This window comes from Aptenodytes patagonicus, chromosome 6, assembly GCF_965638725.1.
Source record: "Aptenodytes patagonicus chromosome 6, bAptPat1.pri.cur, whole genome shotgun sequence".
NCBI classification, from domain to species: domain Eukaryota; kingdom Metazoa; phylum Chordata; class Aves; order Sphenisciformes; family Spheniscidae; genus Aptenodytes; species Aptenodytes patagonicus.
The window spans coordinates 6,349,112-6,367,932 of record NC_134954.1 but is presented as its reverse complement, the minus strand read 5'-3'; the positions used below and the strand labels follow the sequence as shown (position 1 = coordinate 6,367,932).

General features: G+C 37.1%; 1 protein-coding gene across 2 annotated transcripts in view; it reads right to left on the bottom strand.

The window, feature by feature from the left end:
* Positions 1-18,821, bottom strand: part of RASA2 (RAS p21 protein activator 2) — a 52,376-nt gene that overhangs the window by 15,322 nt on the left and 18,233 nt on the right. The window contains exons 5-10 of one of the 2 annotated variants that reach the window (XM_076340965.1): positions 16,704-16,780; positions 7,827-7,910; positions 5,920-5,992; positions 4,557-4,633; positions 3,071-3,169; positions 744-900 (exon numbers count right to left, since the gene is read on the bottom strand). In XM_076340965.1, coding sequence (XP_076197080.1) covers positions 744-900; positions 3,071-3,169; positions 4,557-4,633; positions 5,920-5,992; positions 7,827-7,910; positions 16,704-16,780 — 567 coding nt within the window. Of the gene's footprint in view, positions 1-743; positions 901-3,070; positions 3,170-4,556; positions 4,634-5,919; positions 6,028-7,826; positions 7,911-16,703; positions 16,781-18,821 lie in introns of those variants that run through there. The other variant, XM_076340966.1, reaches the window with a different exon arrangement.

Sequence of the window (18,821 nt, the reverse complement as noted above, 5' to 3'; positions counted from 1 at the left end):
AAAAAAAGACAGCTGTTGACTGCTGCTAGCTACATACTCAGCTCTTCCTGAATTCCAGTGAAGTAGTATTTGAATATGGGCTAGCAAAAATTTTAGTCACAATCTGCTTCCTCTTTACCTTTCTTCTCCTCTGCCAGTACTTCACCAGCACTGAAGTGAAGGAAGGCAGGCTATAGAAGACCTAGGAATATAAAGCCTGGTTATTATAATTTGATTCCTGTCTCAATGCTATGCTAACCATCTACCACACTTCACTCTTTTGTCACCATGTCCACGTGAGAAATCCAGTCATGCTGATTAATGTACTGGGGAAGACAGAAGCAATTCAGAAGAAGTGGAATTAGAAATTAATTCTGAAGCAGACTATTTTTGGTAAAGGTGATTATCTGCCCCTTCAGCACCAATAACGCCCCGGAAAACCGCTAAATCCAGGGAGCCAATAGCAGCCAGTGGGAAAAGACAATGTTGAAAAGAGCAATCAACGAGAAGAAAGTATTTTATCTCTTCCAGTCACACAGCACAGGTTATTTCACAGTCTCTGCTGGTTCTTCTAAAATAAGAAGAGTATCTTGGTAGTTTGGAGCAGAAGTAAATGCTCTACAAGCTACTCATCTGGTTGTGACAGAAGTAATTCATGCAAAGGAACAAAATTTCTCTAGATATGCATAATTCACATTGTCTCATACAGGACTGCATAATTCATTTTAAGTTTTCATTTTAAAAGAAATTTTCAACAAAAGTACCTGAACATCTGATGATTTTAGCAGCAAGTTTCTTAGAGAAGCATAGTATTCAGATGGAAGTACAGAGTCTTCAGTATAACAGATATTTAATCTAAGTGATCCCAAATCATCAGTTTTAGAAGACTTGTTTCCATTTTCTCTTGGTTGAAGTAAGTACCTGAAAGCAACAGGGCAATTTAAAATATTAAATTCACATTTCATTAATTTGACTAATTCTACAATAAAGCAAAGTATCACATTTAATTATTTCAGTATACATAAACTGAGCCTGAAAACTGGCAATAAAATTCACATAAAAAAGCTTGAGACACAAAAGAAAAAAAAAAAAGGAGCAGCATTTGATGCGCCTTTAGCACATAATGAAACATGTATTTATTTTCTCATATCTTTCCGAACAGTGAAATAGGATATACTTCTTGTAGCTCAACTGGGACAGCAGGAATAGTTAGAAATTATGTTGGACCTTCTCATTTTACATCTAAGTTATATTTAGGGTGTTGGACATTGCAGATGTAACAGCTAGTGTCAAGAATTTCAATGGTCTAGTCTGAAATGAGTAAAAATACATAATATTAACAGGCTGCATTCCTGAGAAACAAGTAAGATTAAAAGAAACAAAATTGTGCTTTTTTCCTACTCTCAATACAAAATATATTAAACAATTCTTCATTGGCTTTTGCTGTAGTTCAACTGTATTCCAACAGGAGGTGCAGCCCTACAAAAATTTTAACAGTTTTTAAGTAGTGTCACAGTATAGTTTCAACATGCAGCCTGACAAACTGAAATCATATCTTCAAATATTCTTTTACAATCATTTATATTTGTACTTCTACAATCAGAAGATCAGACTTCTTTTAATAATCAGACGCATTGCCCATGAAGGCATGCTAAAATAAAGTAAAACTGATTTACAAGAACCTCTACTTGACAGCATGACTCTTAGGCTTATTTTTCCAATATTTAGTACTAGTGATACTGTTTTATCTGCTGTACATCAGCTGTATTAAAAAACATTTTATGTAAATTAGTAATAGTATAAAAAAGTTATTTTTAATCACAGAACTGCTTTTGATAAGCAGATCATAATTGGGTATGAGGATGTTCAATACAAGGTATGTCTACAAAGTATATTAGCAGACACAAACCTCTCTATCGATGCTTCAAGTGAACTGGACATGAGTCAGGTTAATTCAAGAAGCTATGTGAACACAATATCCTGGTAATGAGCCCATGCTAATATAACCTTTCTCTTAGCAGGCTGTTAACGGAGGCATATCATACAGCTTTTGATCAGTTCAGAGCACTGGCAGAACAAGCCTGTGTCTGCAATACACCGTGTAAAAAAATTGAAAATTCTGACACAAGCATTTATTATGTTTAGGATCACATTCAAACACTAAGAATCACAGTTCAACTTTGACACATCCAAGACACTTGGAGCCTGAGGTGGGTACATGGAGCAGAGCCATAATGGTTCCTGGCCAAGACCTGTGCTCCATTTAGGTCCTATTTACCCACTTCCTTCCTACGTGTTTTTTACGTGGATATGGAAGGGCTTCCTCCGCTCTTTTCTCTGTACTTAAAGGTGCACTAAAAGCAGAATATTCTACACACTTTGAGGCATTCGAATCTGTTGCACTCATCACTTCCTGCCGCTAAGCATCTGGGACAGTAAAGGGGCTAGAGATCGGCTCCTGCTTGCAAGAACTTCAGAAGGGAGGTTGCTGCTATGTTATAAGCAGAGGTCTGTCTTTCCTGAATTCCCTTCATACCTTACACTTCCAGCTTTTAAACTTCTGTGCCTGCTCCCGTGAAATGACATTGGGTTGGTTCCAGAAGATACTTTCTGAACCTCCCCAAGGGGAAAAAAAAAAGGGGGGGGGAGAAGAAGCCATATTTAATGATTATTTTTAAATAAACCCTTCATCAGTCATTTTGGAAGTCTGAGTTAGGAATTTAATTACAAGCGATGCAATTCTGAGAAGTTCCAGGTTTGCTGGTTAGGCTGAAAAGCATACACAGATCACTAAAATCCAGCAAGCTGACTGAGAGATAGTTGCGCTCAGTCTTCCCTTTCTTCGCTCTCCGCACTTTCCCCTCAAACGCATGAACTATTCTGTGGGAGTGGGCAGACTGGGAGAAGAGAAGAGCTAAATGTACCCTCTGGCAAGGTTAATTTATTGAGCAAGAAAATTCTCTAGAAAGACTTTTTACCTAGACTAGAACAGGAAGACATATTTTAATGGATAGTTAGAATAAAACACATCCTTTGCAAGGGAAGATCTGCAAGATAGAAGCAAATTCACTTCTGAGCCACCATTTCTCACCATGCTTGAAAAGAATCATTTCTTAACACCTTCACAGGAACTTTAATTTCTCCTAGAAAGACGTCTTGTACCAAATTTCCATTATTCCATAGGTCAACCCTGAAAATAAGAACATTGCTTTATTTTTTTTTCTCCTGGAGAGAAATAAAAATCTTCAAGTTAACAGTAACTGCCTTACAGCACTAATCCACATGCATGCAGGCAGGAAATGTTAGAAATCTCACTCCATTCTAATTAAATCAAGAAGGATCAAACGAGTGGCTTTATTAACCCATAAAGAACAGATAAAGAAACAAACAGTGAGAGTTAGACTCGCAGACCTTGCATCAGTAAATAAAAGTGGTATTGGCAACATACAGGTATTCTGAGCAGTCTCCACCCCCAAAACTGTGCACATTTCTTCCCAGGTAATTCAAGTGAACGTTTTAACTGATATAGTTACATATCCCTATCTAATTGCTAAAATTTGGCATACTGCAATGCCACACCAACACATGCGCTTGTTTTCCAAACAGCAGCTCGTATGCTTACAACCTCAAAAGGAACCACAGACTCCAGACATGCACCTTGGGTTTTCTCTATTACTTCTTACCTCTCTGACATTTCTGACAGACAGCAGTTGTTAAGAAGAACAAAAAAAATTAATACTAGATTTGTTGGGGCATGACTGTTTTTCTAAATGTATTTGCAACTATAATGAAATATACAATTCTAATTAAGGTATTCATGAAGCTAATAGTTAAAAATGCACATACCAAGTTAGTTCTATAATGGCTATTAAAACTAACCACCAAATTCTTCTTCCGATGCCTGTTAGGAAACATATGCTAGCCTTGAAGACTTTTTATCATTCAGCAGATTTGGTGCATGTATGTGCATGAGCACAATAAAGAAAAGAAACTGAGTACAGGGGCTCTCAACTGTTCTAACTACATAGCACAAATACAGACACACCTGCTCTAAGGGTAAAGGAGCAGAAAAGGGGAATATACTTTGAAGTATTGTTTGCATTTGCAAGGAAAAGATGCAACACAAATGTTGCTCTAAGAAGCCATACGAAACCATAAGGATCCCATAAAAGAGGCTTTTCCCTCTGTTTTTATTAAAACAGCCAACTACATTTGAAACCATAGACTAGCATCAGGTATGCTGTTATCCTTCAGTACAAGTCCTATTACCAATAGTCTGCCCAGACTAATATATATTGATAGGAGGTCCTCACGCCTCTTTACTCACAGGCACAGGAAACAAGTTTAGGCTGCTAGATACACTCTATCACTATTTACTTAAAAATAAAAAACCTCACCTTCAGTAAGAAACACACTAAAAAATTTGAGTAATTTTATATGTTAGAAGGTTCTTTCCTACAAGTCTGATCAGTAATTCTCTGGAGTTACACTAAAGTAAAACCTTTCTTTATTGTCTTGATGATAAAAATATTATGATTAATGAGAAAATAAATCACTTTCTAATCTACATAACTTACCTGACTTCTAGTTTCTCAATATCTTCTTCTTCCACCTGAAACTGGGACTTTTTGGTGTAACTGCTAGACCTGGTTACCTGCAAGTAAATTGTTCCTATTAACACACTTTTTACTGTTGTATTATGGATGTCAAAAAACAAAGAAAACCCTGCCTCTTTAACACTGGTAAATAGTTACTGTTCCTTTTAAAAAGGAAAAAGTTCAGTTCACCAAACAAACTGCCTTTTGACAGAAAGCAGGTGAAAAATGGGTCAAATAAGGGTTCATGGTGGAGCCTGATCAGGGCTACCAGATATTTAAGGGAATTATAGTATAGATCTATTGGAAAAAACAAGAAGGAAGCATGACATGAAACTGGCAAGAATTTCCTTGGTTTCAGCATGAGCCCCAAGAAAACACTGAAGTTAGTTCTGAGACGTTTAAGGAAACAACAAATAAGAAGTCCACTTTTCTTGCCCGAGTTATACACAATTGTAGCCTCGTTTTAATTTTCCTTATTTCTTGACTGATTGCATTCTCAGTTTAAACTCCAATAAATCATAAGTCATAAAGTTATCGGAGTGGTTTGGATCACATTTTTATCCTAATATCTTACTTCCTAAGAAATTACACTCAGTATCTTGACCAAGTCAACTGAAACACACGCCATACATTGATAGTCTATACATAAGTATGGAACAATTTCTCACTGAAGTCCCACAGCAGGACCAGGATCTATATAAACACAGTAAATTATAATACGTGAGGCACATGTAATAGTTGTACTACTTCCAACTCTCAGCTGAACAGTATAGTATGCTTACACGCAAATGTAGTTTTTATTACAGAGCCAAATCAGATAAAAATTCAAACTCATAATTTGGTTACTGTAGGGTAACTCATGTAGAATTGAAACAAATCCTAAATAACAAAATAGTTAACATTTTTAAAAATAAAATAATAAAATTAGCCTTTACTGGGTATAATTGCTACATTGTTTTATTAAAGGAATGATTTGGGGTTTTTTTTTAGCTCAATGTCCTTGAAAATATTTAAATCGAATTCCACAGGAGAGGTTAAAGTTCTCTCAGAACTCCTGATGGCAACAGATGCTGTATAAAGTGATCCAAGATAACGAACTGCCTTCACATACGTGCTCGTGAGGAAGTCGTTTTTCACATAGCAATTGAAGGGGAATGCTATTGTCTGGCAGCCCCCAGAAATTTAAGTATATCATTCACTTACATTTGAGAGGCTAGTAAAAGCTCTTCAATTTGCTTGAAGAGAGCTTTCTGCGTTAGGTACTGCTATACAGCTTGCTTAAAAATATTTGAAGGGTTGCATAAAAATAGATAAACAGGCAGAATACCACACAAAAAGTTACCTCAAAATAAAATGTTTCGTTAAACTGCGGATTGCTTGTTTTCTTCTTTACTTTGGTCTTCTTTTGGTCATTCCTGTTCCAATGTGGTAAAATTTTTACCATAGACAACTTAAACAGACAATTTTAAAGACATTCTATTGTCAAGAAGGACCCATGCATTTAAGTTAAAACATTTTTTGTCATTTTAGACATCACTGATCAACGAAGAAAATCTTAAAATGAGTTCATCTTCACAATATAGTTTGAAAAGTTAAAATTTGAAGTGCTGTATCTAGTTAATCGTGCATCTGTCCAGCCCAAAGTTTCTATTTCATTTCACAAACGAGTATAACTTACACATATCAAGTAAAATATATCAACAATTTCTAAATCGTTTCAAACTTAAGTCTGCAGACAATTTCTTTACCACTGCTTGCAGGTTACAAGCACAGTTTTCCTCGCCTTGTTCAACTGCCAATTTCTGTTTTTCCCACCCTCTTTTGTTGGGGAAATGCCTACTACTTCTTTACAGACAGAGGCTTACACCAAGCCACTGAATGTTTCCTTTGGAAGGAATCACTGCTAATGCTAGATGCTAAATAGCATAGGGTCAAACAAAACAATTGCTCCCCACTCCCCTGGGTTTTGTATAGATTTTTTTTTTTTATTTTACACATTTTATAAAAGAATACAGTCTTAGTTAGTTAGTAAAGGGCTATGATAGTATAAAAATGCTTTCTAAAAGAAACAAATACAAAATGTGGGGGAAAAACAGACAAGGGAGAAGAAAAATTGTCCTAGACATCAACTAACTGTTTTCAGGCGCTGGCCATATAAAAATTCCAGTCATGGTACATGACTCACACATGCATGAGATTGGAAAATCTTAACTAGAAAATTCTGACAGATTTGCACATATATTCCCATACCAACAGGGTAAATATTGTGTGGGACCAACATTCACTCAGTTCCATCTGCATCACAGGACTCAAACAGGAAATATATGTCAATTTACCTTCTTTGGCAATCAACACCACGCTTCCTAGGTATAATGGTCCAATCTCCTTAGTCCTCTTAAAAAAACCCCAACCAACCAAACCAAAACAAAAAACACCCACCAAAAAAACCCCAACCCAAACCTAAAAAAAATGTGATCGTGTATTACCAAGGAGGAAAAAATTCCCCTTTCACTCAGAGCTTAACTGGGGACAATCCTTCTGGTACTGTGCTCACAGTGGCAATTCTTCAGTACTGGAGAAAGTAGATGTGCTTAGGTTTGATGTTGCAAAAAAGAAACAACTGAAACCTAGCTTACTTTAGATGTTATTGGGCAGGGACTTGCAGATAGTGAATGTGTGGGATATGGGATTTTTCTTAAATGAAAAACCTCAACAGTTATTCAGGATTACCGATCCAAAAAAAGGGAGGCATTTAAACTGTGGGGACTTTTAGTAGCATCCTGAAGGAGCTAGCATTAGAAAGGTCTCACCAGAACCTCTACTTTCTTGCTTCCTCCCAGTTGCTAAACATTTGCTGCAAAGAAACTCACGCATTAAGAAAAACAGGGAACAGAGGAAGGCGGGTGAGCAATTGACTATATTGTCCCATACAGGAATTTGACAAAAATTAATAGGAAGTACAGTGTAGATATCAAAAGTCCAGTACAAAACCTGAGAAGAAAGAAAGAAAGAACTGAGTGACAAGTGGTTCTTGAGTACTGCAGGCCATTCAGACAGACCAAACACCTTCACAATCTTGAGAGTATGGTAGGGAAGGGGAGAGTACAGTAACAATGGAAGATGTGATATACGCAGAAAGCATTTAAAGATTTTTCTGTATTTTAAAGATTTTGCTTAAAACCTATGACTTTCTTTTCAAGTTTAAGATCACAGCATTTTACATTAATTAATTTTATACTAAAATGTTACCTGGAAGGCCCCACAAGAGAGACTGTTGCGTAAGGGTCACAATTCTGTCCATTTATAAGAGGCAACCCGTGGCACTCCTTTATGCTACAAGGAAAAGGCAATCAATAGATCAGTGAAGCAGTATCTTTGGCTTAAAAAAAAAATAAAACCCAAACAATCCTTTCTTTTTTAAAAAGATTTTTTTAAGTCCTGTTGTATTATTACACAATGATATATACATTGATCCAACGTAATGTATGTACATGAAGTAGATCATAACTACAGATCTCTGGATGGTAATACAAGGTAATACTCAAGTGTACCGTCAGACTTAGGGGGCTCTGTGAGAACAAAATTCTTGGAATTGCTTTGATAAAAGACATTCCAGTATCACACATGCATGGCAAAATCCTAAGTAAAATGAACTGCTATGTTAGGGGAAACTGCAGACTTCATTAACTTTTAAATTTGATTTCTCAAGGCCCAGAAAAAGCTATCTGGCCTCATCCACATGACAGCAACTACATTTGGAAGGCATTAAAGTGGATTTAAATATTTTGTTTTGGCTAAACTACATTCTGAGTTGAGTGAGCTGAGAAATGCAAAGTCATATCCTGAAACGTTATTTAGAATTAAGCATCCAAAACTATTAGTATATAGTCCTAGCATGTCTAGGTTCCATCCATACTATTCAGCCACAAAGAAAAAAATCAGTTTACCTTTGAAGTAGTGTTTAAAGTCTATTTTCAAACTCTTTTCACCATAGTGCATGATCAGGGTTAAACGGCCCTTTTAAAAATACTGTTTTCTTCCATAATTTGTACGGTAAGTTGTAAGCCTGTGTTTAACAGGTACACAGGCACACTGTTCACCACTCCTGATGCAAAAGGGATGGGGTGGTTATAAAGTAATGCTCATGGGGACAGAGACACGTTTTCTGGACCTTTTCTGAAGGCTTGCAATCTTTTTCAATCACCACAGCAGGAACACTACTAGAAACAGAGCTGGTCAGCAAGCTGACTAACCTTCAGATGCTGCCCACACATGAGTATTAACTAAAAACAGCTGGAACAACAAAAGTAAAGCAAAACAGTTTGTAAATTTACAGCAGAAACCAGACTTTCTAGCAAAATAATGCTCTAATGTAGCCATGCACACTGTAGTCTTTACTAAGTACCGAAACATTCAGCAGATTACAAAATTTCATAAACAAGTAAGACACAAATGAGATCTGAATGTTATATGCCTGCTTTCTCTTTTTAAAGTCATCTACTTTTAAATAACGTATTGCAGGAATTTAACTAAATTAATGTAAGTAAGTTTTAGTTGCCAAAATTAGCCAGTTTCTATGTAACTTAAGGAGAAAATAGACTTTTCTGCTCTAAGTTCATATAAATAATCAAGTAAATGTCCTAATACTATCACATGGAATAGTAAGTTGTGCAGATCAAGTTAAAGTTACATAGCAGCAACAGTAGCTGCACACTGTTGCTAAGCAAATGCTTTCTGTACTGTAGAAAAACTGTTAAAAGAATAACGAGTTGCAAACTCAAACACTCCCAAGCGGGGAAACAACAGACACTAACACTCCTCTGCTGCCTCAAAGCTCCACCCTCTTTGGAGCATGCACGATTATAAACGAGATGGTATTTCCCCCCAAAAAAGTCCCTTTGTCTTAGCCAGTTCAGGGAACATTCAGTGCTGAACCACTGCACAATAATTTGTTATTTTTCTTCCAGTTTTCAAGCACATGGCCTTCAGCATTTCAATAATTTTTGAATCACAATGAACCCTACAGTGATTTCAAACCCACCATTTAAATGGGTTCTTGAAACATCCTGTTGTTTCATAAGCATTAATTGATTCCTCCTCCAACACATACGTGACATACAAGAGTGGCGACAAAATTACTGTCTAGACTTTTCAGTCATTTGGGGTATCTGATTTGAAGCAGCTAGGGCTTGATTCTTTCAGACTATCAGGCATTTTGCAGCACTAAACATACTGTCTCTACAGCTCCCAGAGATTTTCGCTTTCAGGTGTGAGGGCTGAGTGTACCTATAAGTTAGCCTCAACTTGAATCTCATATGAAATTCCTAGCAGATGGATCAAATCAAATTTATCTGGATAGAATTCAACTATTTTAACAAGAACAACACGATTTCTCTTCCTACAGCCCGTGTCATGTTCACCAAGCCCCTGGGTTTCTCTAGCAAACAGATGGAAGTCCTACAGAAAGCAGTTTCTTTCGCTATGTACGAAGTTTCTCACTCCTTCCCTGATCACTGTATGAATGACATGCATACTTGACATAATGATCCTGTGGGAAAACGTGTATTATCATATCAAAAACTGATCACAATGCCCTACATTTGGTTACAGAAACAGCTTGTTTCGGCCTCCCCTGTCTTTTTACAGCTTGATCGCAACACACACAAACTAAAGGAAGGCTTGTTTGTGATTTCTTGCAAGCTGAAAAACATTTTACTGACAACTATACAGTCTTGCAGCAGAACTAGAATCTCCGGATTCATCATATAGATCTGTCACTTCAAGCTGATTTCATGCTCCAGTCAGTCTCCCTGTGTAGGCAGCTCTAGCATTTCCTTTTCATCTCCTGCCCAAGTCCCAGTTCTGTTGCCAGCAATTAAGGTCTACCTAGCTTAGACAGCCTACCCTGTTCCAAAACCTCAAAACCAAATAATATACCAGTCCCCCTGACCATCAGTTCCTAATATTCCCAAATCTTTCCTTTTCAGACCCATCAGGCTCAAGAATTTGGTCCAAGTTTATCTCACCTCCTCCCCTTCCATCTCTCACTCTAAGCTAGCCAGTCATAACCATCCCTTAACTCTCCAGTTACTGCCCGGAGTCTGCTCTAGACACATTATCTGACAGCACAGCTAAGTCAACTGAACTGCACTGAAATGGTGGATCCTCTTCCTTCTCTTGCACTCCTGCCCTGCATCTATCACCTATGGTGATTCTGTTTACTAACCTTACAGAAAGCTATTTAGGTTTCAAGCCAGTTTTCAGACAGTTTGGCAACCTGAATTAACCTAGTCACGCAGAAGATCTCACAAGCTCCAAAGGCAGCGCAAGGCAAGTAGCCATTAAGGGTAGGAAGCCATTAAATCAACTCAGCACTATCAAACTGGATTGTTACTCCCTAGGGACAGAATACACAAGATTGAATTATTGCAGATAGTTTTAAGCTACTAAACAAATGGCCTCCACTAGACATGTTTAAAAATTTTTGAAGATGTTTGAAGTGGCTTGGTTAGAGTAGACTTAACAGAAATGGAAAAGCGCAACCTCAACAAGCTTACCAGCTAGCAAATCTCACGGGAATACTGCCCTTCCCCAAAGAATCAGGCAAAGTGCTAGAATTGCAGTCTTCTACAACAGGAAAAAACCCAAACAAAATCTCCACCAAAAAAAAACCCACAAAAACCCCAAACACTTTAACCAATCAAAAAAGAAAATAACATTAAATATACATTCCTATTCTGACAACCATAATAAATATATTTCCACCATATGGTAAACATTTCAGCTTTGACAAATGGTTTCATCTATCTAGGCTGGCACAAGCAACTTTCATTCAAAAGGCATAAATGCATAGTTTGAAGAAGTAGACAGGAACTTAAAAGCCTTTTATTTTATATTTTAAACTACTACATCTTTACGTAAAGTCTAAGCAATAGCTAACAGAAAGACTTTTGTTCTTTTCTCAAACTACTGATCAGTTATGGTACAGTGTAAGAGACCTTTCAGTTTACATTAATTCTTGCTTCACATCTCCGTAGTTTGTTCTGCAAGAGGAGTTTCATACAGGAAATATGAGCCTTTCAGATACAACTGGCATATGTTCAGCTCCTAAGATGGAAATAAGTCCTTAAAAAGACACAGCCAGCAATAAACCCCCTCAATGACTGAGGGACTCTACCTCCACCATTCAAATCAACTGAAGTCCTCCAACTGCAGAAACTAAGTAACTGCAGCCATTAGGATTTGTACACTTCAAAAAATTGTTATGTTCTCTAGGACGACTTCATGCGAGCAGATGAAGTATAAACAGGACAGTAACAAACTGACAGGTCAATTTAAGATAGTATAGTGTGTAATTTATTTAGAAAAGTAAGTGCAAAAAAAGACAAAATCTAGCTGTAATAAGCCACTTCTGGGCTTTCAAGTATTCACATTGTAAATACATAAAACTGTTTCTTTCAGAGTTGAAGTCACGTCAAACACAGAAGGCAAGTACTACCATCCAATAGCCTAATTTGGCAAGAAACAGTTCAAGTATCATCTGTTTCAGCAGCAGCAAATATGCAAGCAATGGTCACGCAAACTTGTTTTTACAGACTCCCAGAAAGGAGAGCTGCAAGCATATATTTTTTTAAATGTGCTACTATACATGCCATTGCGGTTTTGAAAAAAAGAGCCCACACTGAGTCAGCAGTTAATCTATTGCATTATCTTTTTCCCCTCCTCATTCACACATTAGAAAAGGAAACAACTAGAATCGGAGACAAAACAAAATTTTAATTCAGAAATGGTCTGTGGGTGTATCTGCATGAAATTTAACAGCAAGTTTCCAATTAATACAAACATTATGTGTAAAATCAGGGCTTAGCCTACTGTAAGTGGTCTCTAAGATAGCCCTTCACCAAAAGAAGATTAACTTTATGCTTGTATTTCAAAAAAAGTGTAAGGGCTTCATTGATATAAAATAAGCAATTACAAGTCTTAATTTTACTTTCTCCAGGTAAAAATGTATTTCAATATCATGTTTTTAGAATGCTTATACAACCTGAAAGCCCTAGATGGCTTCAGAAAGTCCCACTTTAAGAAAACTGGCCATCATTTTTTCCTTCCTCCCCGCCCTTCACACCTCCAACCCCCCCCCCAGCATCAAGTAAGACCAGATCAGTTGTGGTGTATCTTGTACGTGTCACTTTTTGTCAACTTGAGCAAAAGAAGGAGACTTCCAGTTTTTAAGAAATGAGGGGGGGTTTTTTGACTGTTATCCACAGCTTCGCTGATACAAACATAGTTTGCGATATATTAATATTGATCCTTCCCCAAGCTTACTTCCCTTACATAAAGTTGGGGAATAGAGCCCTAATAAGGATCTAAATTATAAACAAAACCAAAAGGGGCGGGTGGGGGGACAGAGGACAAAAAGAACGAAACATGAGGAATCGCATTCCTGGTTTCATTATAGGACAACTGACTATCCCTTTGTCATATGCAGCAACACTTATCTTTCTAAAATCACATTCTTTTCCCAACAACTTCTTGTTTGGAAAAGATGGTTTTACTATACATACTAGCATGAGAAATGAAGCCCTCCTCCCTCCCACATTAGTTGTAAGAGGCTAACATCAGCAGCAGCTCTCTGTTGTCCAAATCCTTAACTTTCAAAAACTGCTTCCTACTGGAATTACCTTCAGTTTTTAAAACAATCCTCACCATAAAACCCATCTAGAAGACCAGCAAAAAAACCCTTTTACAACCATGTCTACAGAACCGAAATAGTATGAATCCATCTCCTAGTCAGGTCTAATCCTATCGCTTTCGTTCAGCCACAACCAAAAAGGTGACGGGGGACTCCAGACAATGATCAGAATCACAGCCCTTGAATTACTTACTATTGTCTGTGCACGTAACACGATCTTTAATCTTGTGTTGTTAAAGTTATAGCTACTATTTTTCATCTTTGTAGAACTTCTGGACTCTCAGGGAATATATAGTGGAAATCCTTTAGAAACTTACCTATGCACAGAAGCCGGCACAAGTATCTAGAATTCTCTTATCCTACAAAAAAATCTAACTGGTGAAGGTTTTTAAAAGCTTCCCTGCCTCCTTACATTGAGAGACCATTAATTCGGACATGAAGTAAAACACGGCTCTGAAAGGCAAGTATTATAGCCCATATTTTAAGAATTATTTTTTCCACAATTTTTTTTTCTTTGGCCAATACTTTTTCAGTTTTGGACAGATCAAGAAGCAGCAGAAATACACACATACGCCCACTCTGTCTTTTTTTACTCAATCACAGCTCTGCTACTTCCTATCTTTCAGCTTTTTTAAAGGAGTTACTAATACAATGACTTCTCGGGGCCTGGTGACTAACAAAACATAGCAATAAGTGCATCACTGACTAGTTATCCTCGGAAATTTACAAAATAAGCAGACTTTTTAAAGAGTTGAAATGTTCTATTAAAGATTCTCACATGTAGTTTCTGTAAGTTCCTCATGCTTTAAGATCAAAAAGGTCTCAAAAATGCCCTCACATCCATTTCTATAATACTATATCCAGTGAGAGATTTCTTATTTCTCATACTCTCACATGTACATCCAAAAATATATTTATGTACAATATATTACTTATACAGCCAATTATTTCAAGGCTATCAGCATGTGTGATAAAATACTGCTAAACATTTTCAGTTTAAGGAACTCTAGTGCATTTCATAATCTCAGATGAAGACAAAAGTACTGGTGTAATACTGCAGTGTTTAACGCACAATCCTCTCCCACATGTCAGTGAGTGGGTGAGTACAGCAACCACGAGAGAACCCTGGCTTCCTTTCGATCATTTATCTCTGTCATAAAGAGATCCTAAGAGAGGGCACAGTGAGTAACCCACTTCCTACTCAAAACTGCAATCTGCAACAGTAACTTTCTAAAGCAACTTCTCTTCATCATATGAAAAATCCAAGCATATATTAAAAATTAAAAAAAAAAAATTAACTTAGACTAAAGTGCATGGATATATAAAAAATTAAATTAAATTAAAAAAATCATATCTATCAGAAAGTTAGGCTGGGAATAAAACACAAAGTTGTAAAGCTCCAGCCAGCTTTTGGTGGTGAATAGTCGATGGGGGAAAAGCTGTTCTAATTCTGCCTCGTGCTACAAGTGGGATACAAAAATAAGAGCAGCAGGACTCCCAGTAAACCAAGCTGCCACCCACTATACAAGTAGAAACACATTCAGAATTATCTCTAAGTTATAAATATACACTGATGTACAGCAAGTTTGCATACCTTACCTGAACTATCAGCCTACAATAGCCACTAAACCATTACCAGTTTCACTGGCTTAGGTCTATCGCAGAACTAGCTTCCCTTTTCATACCAAGTAACAGAAAAGCAAAGATTATTTTGCGAGGTCTTGCTCCAACTAAACTACTAATCTTGGTTTAGATAGTTGACTAAGACAGAAAGAACGTAATTTAAACTTCGTAATGAAAATTAAAGTAGCAAAATTGACAGTGTAATGGTCTCCCCCTGCTCTCTGGAGCTGATCTGAACGTGAAGTCACTGAGACAAACGGAAGACCACACTCCATTTCCTCCCCTCACAGTTTTGCAATACAACCCATTCTCTCATACTAAATTCTCAGAGAAAACTTAAAAAACAAAAACAAACAAAAAACCCCCACAAAACAAAACAACAAAACACTCACTCTCTGAATAAATATGTAAGTTAATGAACGATGTTGGAATGCAAAATTAAAGAATCTTACTACATTTTGAGTTTTTAATCTTAGTTTTCCCTTAGTCTTTATAACCCCCCTTGTCTGTACCCTTTTCTTCACATGGCCTACTCCACAACCTGTTAGGAGACAAGTGCAGAAAAGCCTTTATTTCTTTCTGAAGCACTAAAAATAAAAAACTGCGGTAAGACCGGCTTGTTCTCCTGAACCTTACTCATACTGAGAGCGTAAAGAAGAGTCACAAGAGAACGCTGTCAGTCTCACTGAGTCTCTGCAAGTCATTGGTTTCCACTGGTCTTTTCAATGAAAGCAAACAATCTCCCAGAGGCAAGTAACACAGAAGGCTGTCAGACTTCTTCCAAAATAAAGGATAGGAGTAGTTTCTAGAGAGACCAGTATCTTCTAGTATGCCCTTATTAGACAAACTTTTTATGAGAGTTTCAAAACATTTTTGTATAGCTGTATTGGCATTAGCTTCTTATCAATTTCTGGCCTTAAATGTATTGCTTAATAATGAGTAAAAACAAACTGAATGACCAGTATATGTGGACTTTTGGTCTTCTGTGACTCACATCTGTAACCTGTATATTCAGACTCCAAAAGCCATCACATAGGGTCATTATCAAACACAGCTCTAAGAGGAACAATACAAGAGTACAGACTGGTTAGTATCTTCCAATATGTCTCATTCTGTGCTTTTTCTTTAACATTGGTGAAATTTGTCTTTTTTGAAATAACATATACCAAAAATTTACTGGTTTTTTTGAGGCTCTTTGACATGCTGTAATGGCTTTACACTTTGGAGTCAAAATTAAGTTTGGTAGCCAACTGCTTAAGTTGTTGCTAAGAAATTTTACTGAAATGTGGCAACGTTATGCTGCTCCAAAACGGCAACTCCTGTACTTTGTTTTTCTATAAACATTCCTTATCATGGTTAACCGTGAGAAAGTAATTCTGAAGCAAAACTAAAAGTGGATTTTCACATACCAAACCAAAATATTACTACTGAAAAAGTTTCACACTCTTCCCAACACCACTACTAGCAGCTCAATTCTGTCAGTAACAGCAGTCCTGCAAGCTCTGGCTGTCAGCTGCAGTGGGCATTCCTAGCCAGACTCAATCACTGAACTAATGATACCAGACAGCCATGCTGAGTCCCAATAAAAGTGAGTGCTTTAGGAGTAACAGAGATGGGCAGTTGTGAAAAACTCCTGCAGGAGTTCCCTAAGCATATACCCATTCCCTCAGCAAGGTAGGCTGCAAGGAAAGTCATATAAAAAGAAAAATGTTATTGGTACCAGGATGCGCAGACATTCAGTATTAAGAGAGACAAATCACATAATGTTCTAACGAACAACTAAATATTTAAGAATTAATGTATTTTCTTACTGTACTACTAGTTGCTGGCACACAGATCCATTATCTGTTATCAGTTCATTCAGTTTTAATTCAAGGTGAACTTTTCCCTGAAAAAAACAAGAGAGAAACACAAATAGTTTTAAAAGCCTTTATTTTAAAACTAGTAATTAGAACGATAATAGTTTACAGTTAGAAGCTATTTGAGGTAATTCCAATATATCCACTTCAAGCAAATATCTATTCTAAAGCACGTATCCTGCAAGTAGAGGATGATGAATGCATTTGAACTTCGAGAGACAATGATAAAGAGAAGCATTATCCTCAACTGCAGACAGTACATGAATTGGTCACGCCTCCACAGATTTAACATACACAAAAAAAAATACTTCTTCCAGCATGAGGAAGTACCAAGAGCAAAAGTCCCTCTCAGCTTTTTTGTCCTAAGCAAGGGACGAACCCTTGAACAGACTGTGAATTTATAAGCATTTCAGGAGAAAGTTCTAAAATGACCTTGGACTCTGAAGGCAGTTAGGTATATTTAGAAAAGTAGAATAGTATGCAGTAGCCATAACCAGCAACATTTAATATCCAGCTGCGAATTCCTGTCCATCCCAGTGCAGCTTTCAACTATCTCATGAAGTCTGCTGATGTACTCATGGAACAGTAAACACAACCAAAGGAGAGGAAGAGGTGGCAATAATTGCTAAACCTGGCTTCCTCCTTTTCTGTTTCTGATATGGTAGGATGTATTAAGAAAAAGAATCCATAAATCATGGCACAGCATGGATTAACCTCAGAACTCAGCAAGTTCTGAAGTACTCTACCATCTCGATAAAAGGCTCCAAAAACTCCAAACCATGATATGCAACTTTCTTGGGATGACCAAAGCTTGGTACTACAACCTTGCTCCAAACATCTCCTGCCTGAACAATACTGCTACTCCTTTCAATGCCTGGCTATTCGTGCTGGCTTTCACACCTAAGATAACCAGACACTGACACAGTCTTTCCTCTAAACCGTGTTCTCCTTAGTATTCTTGGAATTTGTCTATTTGCTAAATGGAACATCAGACGACACTGGTCTGTCCACGATTATGATTCTTAGAGAAGGGACCTGGAAAGTAATTTTAAAGCGTGGCAAAGGAAGCAAGCTATAATTTGACCTACAGTTTTGCTGTACAACACTAAAACGGAAGTAAAGCCCTTAGCAGACCTTGCACACATTTCTATAGCACTTACGTTTTCACATAAAACTGAAATGTTTTTATTGTAAATCCCCTGGGGCAAGGGCTGTGTTTCTCTCTCTGTACGTCACATGGGAGGAGAAGTGAAGTTTCTTTTATAAGAAGTTTTAAACGTAACTATTTTGGGATGCCTGCCAAGTGTTTTGCAAACTATTACTCCATGGGATTGGAACACAGGTACATTAAGAAAGTATTTGTCAAGCAGAGAAACTCAATTACAAAAATAGATTTACAGGATAAAAACAGGATACTGAGAAGCATGCCAACAGCCTTACAAGGCAAAGTTTTTGAATGACAAATGAAAAGACAACATTAGTAGAGTTTATTGTATAGCTGATTTGACTAGTTTTAGTAGGCAGACCTTGTGAATGGCCTAAACATCTTCCTTTTGTGTTTATTTAAAAAAAAAAAAAAGCAAATCATGTTCTACACTGATCGGTAGGAGTAAAATAGAAAGTTTACTGCTCCTGAGAACTACCTGTAGATGTAGTTTGTTCAAAACTCAGCACCATGATGGCTACAGTAACATGGCTCCAAGAAAATATTTCCCTGACATGTATGAAGAGTTTTGGGTACATTTTTGTTGGGGTTTTTTGCTGAGAGCAGCGTGACAGTTTCCTAAAGTGGCTGATCTGCAGATCTGTATCAGAACTTTTGACATAATACGCAACCAGGTTTTAAACGTGGTTGTACAGATTGGTTTTAGTTCAAAACAAAGAAATCAGCCATTCTTACACAATAAATAAGCAGCGGACTTTATGTGAACGCACTTTTCATCTGTAGATCTCAGGGTTGTTCAAAGGCAGGTAGGTACCATTTTAACTTTACAAATGGATTAACAATCAATTTTCAGATACTGACTAGAGGAAGATGGAGCTGTTGATTATGTGGCCAAGATTCAGAGA